The following is a 5,085-nucleotide window of genomic DNA, read 5'->3' as shown; positions in this document are numbered from 1 at the left end:
CTCAAGCAGTGGCCTCACCAGTGCCCTGCTCACGGCCACAAGCACTGCCCTGCTCCTGCCAGCCACGCCATTGGTGACACAGGCCAGGGGCCATTGGCCTTCTTGCCTACCTGGGCACACCTGGCTCAGGTTCACCTGCTGTCCACCGACACCCCCAGGGCCTTTCCTGCCGGCAGCCTTTCCACACTCTGCCCCAACCTGCGGCTGCAGGGCCTTCTTGTGGCCCAAGGCCAGCACCCAGCACTCGGGCCTCTGCAACCTCCAGCCCCTGCCCTCGGCCCAGCCAGCCTGGCCAGGGCCCTCTGAAGAAATTTCCCACCCTGCGGCACGCCACACTCCCACCCCACTTGGTCTCCTCACCCATTTGCTTCTGGAACGCTCAAGCCCCTCCTCAACATCATCAAGACAGATATTCCACAGGCCTGGGCCCTGCTGCACTGATCCAGCAGGACAGCACCAGTGCCCAGCACTGCCTGGGCCCGGCCAGGAGCCTCCGGGGAAGGCAGCCCAGAGAGAGAGAGCCTGGGTGAGCCATGGCCTGGGACAGGGGCCTCGTCCCAGGAGGTTTGACTCTGAAGGCTCCGAAGCCCTTGTGCAAAACCATCCATTGCGGTGCCCCCCCAACTCATAGGTAACCTTAAGCAAACACAGCAAAGTACAGAAAACAGGAACTTTATTGAACTAGACTACTCTTCCCAGCTTCAACTAGCGGCTGAGAACGTTGCTGGGAAGTCTATCCCTAAAACACCTAAACTGGAACTCTTGAAAAATCTTCAACTGGGGGTGGAGAAATCTTCGGGGAAACCTATTCTACTAAAAACGAAGGGGTTCCTATGCCTATATAAAAACAGGGGGTACTAAAGCTATTGGGCGGGAACGTCCCAGTGCCCAGGCTCGGCACTGGTCATACATTCCCTGCCCTGTCCAGCGAGCCCAGAGTGGAGCTGGAGCTGGAGACTCAGGGGAGAGGCGAGAAGTGGAGTCTGCTCCTCTTCCCAGTGCCAGCTGGTCTTCGCCTCTTCCATCTTGGCACTGGCCTCTGCCGGGAGCTCTGGCGCAGGCAGCGCCTCATCAGGGCACGGTTCTCCAGCAGCAGCCGCAGCACCTTCTTGGAGCAGCCGTGGCCCTGGCAGCTCGCGCGTGCAGAGGCCGAGGCGCTCTGGCTCTTCTCCTGCAAGACACAGCACAGGGAGCTGGATGCAAGGGGCAGAAGGGCCTGCCGGAGGCTGCTGAGCCCTGTGGCGATGCCTTTGGCCTCTCGTGCCAAAGAGAGCCTGGGGCCTGGCTGGGCTGCCCCGCGCACAGGCTGCAGCAAGAAGAGCTCCGGCCGCAGCCTCTGCCGGGGCTCCCTGGGGCTCAGCCTGGGCCCCATTGCTGCCCGGCAAGGGCCTCAGCCCCGCTTGGCCTGTGCGCCTTGGCCCGAGGGCTGCCCCAGGGGCCCAGCAGCCTCGGGGCTGCCCAGCTCTGCTCCCCCACGGGGGCCCTCAGCCCTCGCCCCACACCCTCCTGGCCCAAGGCCTTGGCCACTCCTGGCCCCAGCACCGTCCCACCTGCCTGAGCCCCTCGCTCACCTCTCCCCAGCGTCTCCACAGCCACTTGCCGAGGACCCAGCCGAGCTTCATGGTCCTCAGCAGCAGGCCCAAAGCCCCGAAGATGAAAGGCAGCGCCTCCAGGACCAACCAGATGTCCCTCATTGGCGCCACATCCTCTTCTTCCGGGGCCTGGGGAAGCACGTCCCAGCTCCCTGTCTCCACAGCAGCGGGGTGGCTGGAAGGCTCCAGTGGCTGGACCAGGAGCAGCAGCACCGCGACCTGCAGCAGCGCGGAGAGCAGATGGCTGACCATGCTGCTGCTGACGGACGAGCTGCCACCCTTGCAAGGCTCTGCGCGTCCTTCCCAGCCGACGTCTGCCTGGGCTCTGGCCACAGCAACGGGCTGGGCACCCTGATCAACGGCCGCGCTGTCCCCAAAGGCCGTGATGTCACAAGGCCGTTGTCTGTGACCAGAGCAACGGGTGGCAATGTCGTCGCAGAGGACTGGGGCTGCAGGAATGGCTACGGGGGTCTTCCTGAACATCAAGCGGTGCAACTTTGTTGCAGAGCCGAGCCCAGGCTGAACTTCAGGACTATAGGGCAAAATGCCCAGGCTTCATCGGCTTCAAATCATGAACTTCTCAGCCCAGGCGGGGCTTCAAGCTCATTTGAGTGGTCATCCAATGCATGACAAGGCTGGGATGTCTCGACATGTTCGAGGGGCAATATGGACTAGGCCATTCGGGAAGGCTGCACCTGCCTAGGCCAGCAGCACTGGGCAAAGCAGGAGGGCACAATGCGCTCAGGAGCTCAGGAGAAAAGGAGCCTGTGTCCTCCAAACACTTGAGACAGAGCCCACCCATGGGGTGTGATGGCTCAGCCCACGCTCTTCCTGCCCTCGCATACAGGCGACTCTTGCGGCACTCCTCTGTCTCCTTTGTGGACACTGCCCTTTCCCAGCGCAACGCTCAGCGCAGGCCTCTCCATTGCAGGGCCGAGAGTTTCACTTGGAGGATCCTTGGGGTCCCTTCCAACTGTTCTGTGCTTCTGTGATTCCACGTCCCCTTGTCCTGGCCCTGGTTCTCTGGGATCACAGCCCGACCTCCCCCTGGCTGCAGCCTCCTGGCACGGAGTTACCTTGAGTGAAAAGGTGCCCCCTTTAAATTCTCCTCCAGGAGGGGATAAAAAGTGTTCTTCACAAATGCAGGAGCAGGCAACCTTCTTGACAGTGGATAAAAAATTGCTACTCAAAAGAATGATAATTAAAGTAATTAACCATCTTCTCTACATACACACACCCTGTGTGTTTCATTAAGTCTAATGGAGTGCAATGTTTGGCCTTGATGGATAATCACGAGGGACTTTTTTTCTTCCTCACCAAACTTCAGCTAATGACTTTAACACACTCTTTTGAACTTAATTTGTTCCACGTGTGATTACAGAGAGACTTTTCGGTGAAGTAAGGCTGGTTCAGAAAGTTACCGCTCTCTGTGAATATTTAAACGTGACTCTGAAGCACTGGATGTGGGGTTTGGTTGTTTGGGTCTGTATCATGCTCAAGGGAAGACTCACAGGACACTGATGACAGTTGGGTCTTCTCGCAGCCTGGGGTGCAGCACTTGTGGCTCCCCAGCACAGCCCAGAGCACTGAAAGAGGCCACAGATTCTTCACTCGACTTGTGCACTGGCAAACCAAACCTCCCAGAAATTTATTCTCTGGTTTCTCCACCTAGCCTGGACCTAGGACTGCCCTGAAAAGCCATGTTTAGTTTGTAATTACAGTCCAGAAGTTCTACTGCCACAGCCTCATGGTAGTCCTGCCAGTGCAGTGCTCACTCCAGAGCATTTGAAGCCTTTCTTCTTAACTTTTTATTCTTCCACTGTTTCTCTCTTCTTTTTTTTTTCTCCTGCAATTTTCTTCTTGAAAATGGCCTCAGGTTGACATCTTGAAACCCCATCAGAAAAGCTTCATCCCTTGGAGACCTTCTCTGAGATCACCTGGATTCCTGGCAACTTCGCTTTTATCTCAATTTGGAGAAGTCCAAGTCAAGCTGACTAACAGTCATCCGAGATGAAGGGCAGAAAATCAAGCCATCAATCAGCTGTAAAGAGCGTGCAGCAGCACGAAGAAGCCCATTAGAGACAAAGTGGACCTGTCAGAGACTCAGCATGAGGTGCCTCTTTGGCAAGAGAAACTCCCACGCTTTAACACTGCCTCTTTAGAGAGAACTTAGTGTCATTTTCTACCAGGGTCTCATAAAACAATTAAAATAAATGTCTTCAGAGAACAGTTTTCTTGTCTCTCTGGGAATGTTTCCAGCTCAGTTACAGCATCACCACAAAGAAAATGAAATTTTTTATTTATTGAGGACAGATATCAGCAGAGGGTAATAGCTGAACTGTGGACCTGCTGGAGCATTGGGGTAATCCCAGGAAGGCACATGCTGATGTCTTGGACTGACTCTTCACCCTCCTGGCGCCACCAGGGTCCAGGGTCTGTAATAACCTTTGGAAGGTTCAGGACCAGTGAGGTGCTGCTGCACTGGCTGGGAGCAGTGCAGAGCTCTCCTGGTGTGCCACATCCAGTGTGGGGTGATGCTCATAGGCCTCGGTACAGTGGTACATGCCCCAATCCACAATGAATAATATTAAAAATTGAGTTTGAGCCTATTTTCCTTCCCACTGTGTATTCCTGTCTCCTCCTGCTGTCCTTCAGGCTGCCTGTTCTCCATCCTCTACCACCCTGACCAGTCACTCCCTGTTTTCCAATGTCCCCCACCAACCTTTTTGCTTCTGCAACTGTGTTTATTGCTCTTCTCTTCCTTCCTGTTACTGAGACATTCCCCCTCCTCCTTGGTGATGTCCTGGCTCTGAGTTTGCGGTGTTGAGTTGCAGATTCCTGGGACAGAGCCTGGGCCTTGCAGTGTGCTTGGTGTATTCTGACCAGCTGTCAGTGACACATTACACAGGCTGAGCCCAAGGCAGATCTTTGAACACATTCCCATGCTGCTCTCTTTGGATGTGGTTGTTCAAGCTTCTTCTGTTACACCCCCAGCCCACTTACAGAAATCATTGCTAATTTTGTAGCTCATAAAGCCAGAAATGCAATTACAAGCATATCAGTAACTTCCTTTTCTCACACCAGGGCTCCCTTGCAAATGTTTTATTTCACAGGATGTTAAAAAATGTCTTGATTTACAGCAGAAACTGGAAAATGTTATTTTCAAACTTGGTGTCTATGACTACCTGGACACAATTTTTTGGATTTATCACATTGCTATGCAGTGCCAAGTGAGCACATGCTTCTGGCAGGAACCAATTCACAGTGCTTGTGCAGAGCCTGAAACACGAGGGCCCTCATACACAGCAAGGACCACTCAGTGCTACTGTAATTCAACGGGGGTGTGATTTTGCAGGAGGAGTCTTTAACTTACACCAGAGCAAGAGGAAAGCCAATTCCACAGATGAGTTATCAGTCAATGGCTTGCCTGTTGCAGATCTTCTTTACAACATTGAGGATGTCATTTTGCCTGAGTTCACCCCACTTTACGCAT

General features: G+C 54.4%; 1 protein-coding gene across 1 annotated transcript; it reads right to left on the bottom strand.

Moving 5' to 3' along the window:
• Nucleotides 1-358: 358 nt before the first annotated feature.
• Nucleotides 359-2,075, bottom strand: LOC146430980 (uncharacterized). Its single transcript, XM_085075331.1, has 2 exons — nucleotides 1,572-2,075; nucleotides 359-1,171 (listed from the first exon to the last, which is right to left on the bottom strand). The coding sequence occupies exons 1-2, from the start codon at nucleotides 2,073-2,075 to the stop codon at nucleotides 959-961; spliced, it is 717 nt and encodes a 238-aa protein (XP_084931457.1). The 3' UTR covers nucleotides 359-958.
• Between the last annotated feature and the right edge of the window lie 3,010 nt (nucleotides 2,076-5,085).

Source organism: Lichenostomus cassidix, chromosome 14 (genome assembly GCF_008360975.1).
Source record: "Lichenostomus cassidix isolate B80296 chromosome 14, HeHo_3.0, whole genome shotgun sequence".
In the NCBI taxonomy this organism is placed as follows: Eukaryota; Metazoa; Chordata; class Aves; order Passeriformes; family Meliphagidae; genus Lichenostomus; species Lichenostomus cassidix.
The sequence above is the reverse complement of the archived record's forward strand: the minus strand, read 5'-3'. Positions and strand labels throughout refer to the sequence as shown.

Excerpts from the sequence above, each read along its gene's own strand:
- LOC146430980 (XM_085075331.1), bottom strand. The coding sequence starts at position 2,075 with ATGTTCAGGAAGACCCCCGTAGCCATTCCTGCAGCCCCAGTCCTCTGC. Across the intron at positions 1,172-1,571 it reads TGTGGAGACGCTGGGGAGAG|GAGAAGAGCCAGAGCGCCTC; the intron begins GTGAGCGAGGGG and ends TGTGTCTTGCAG.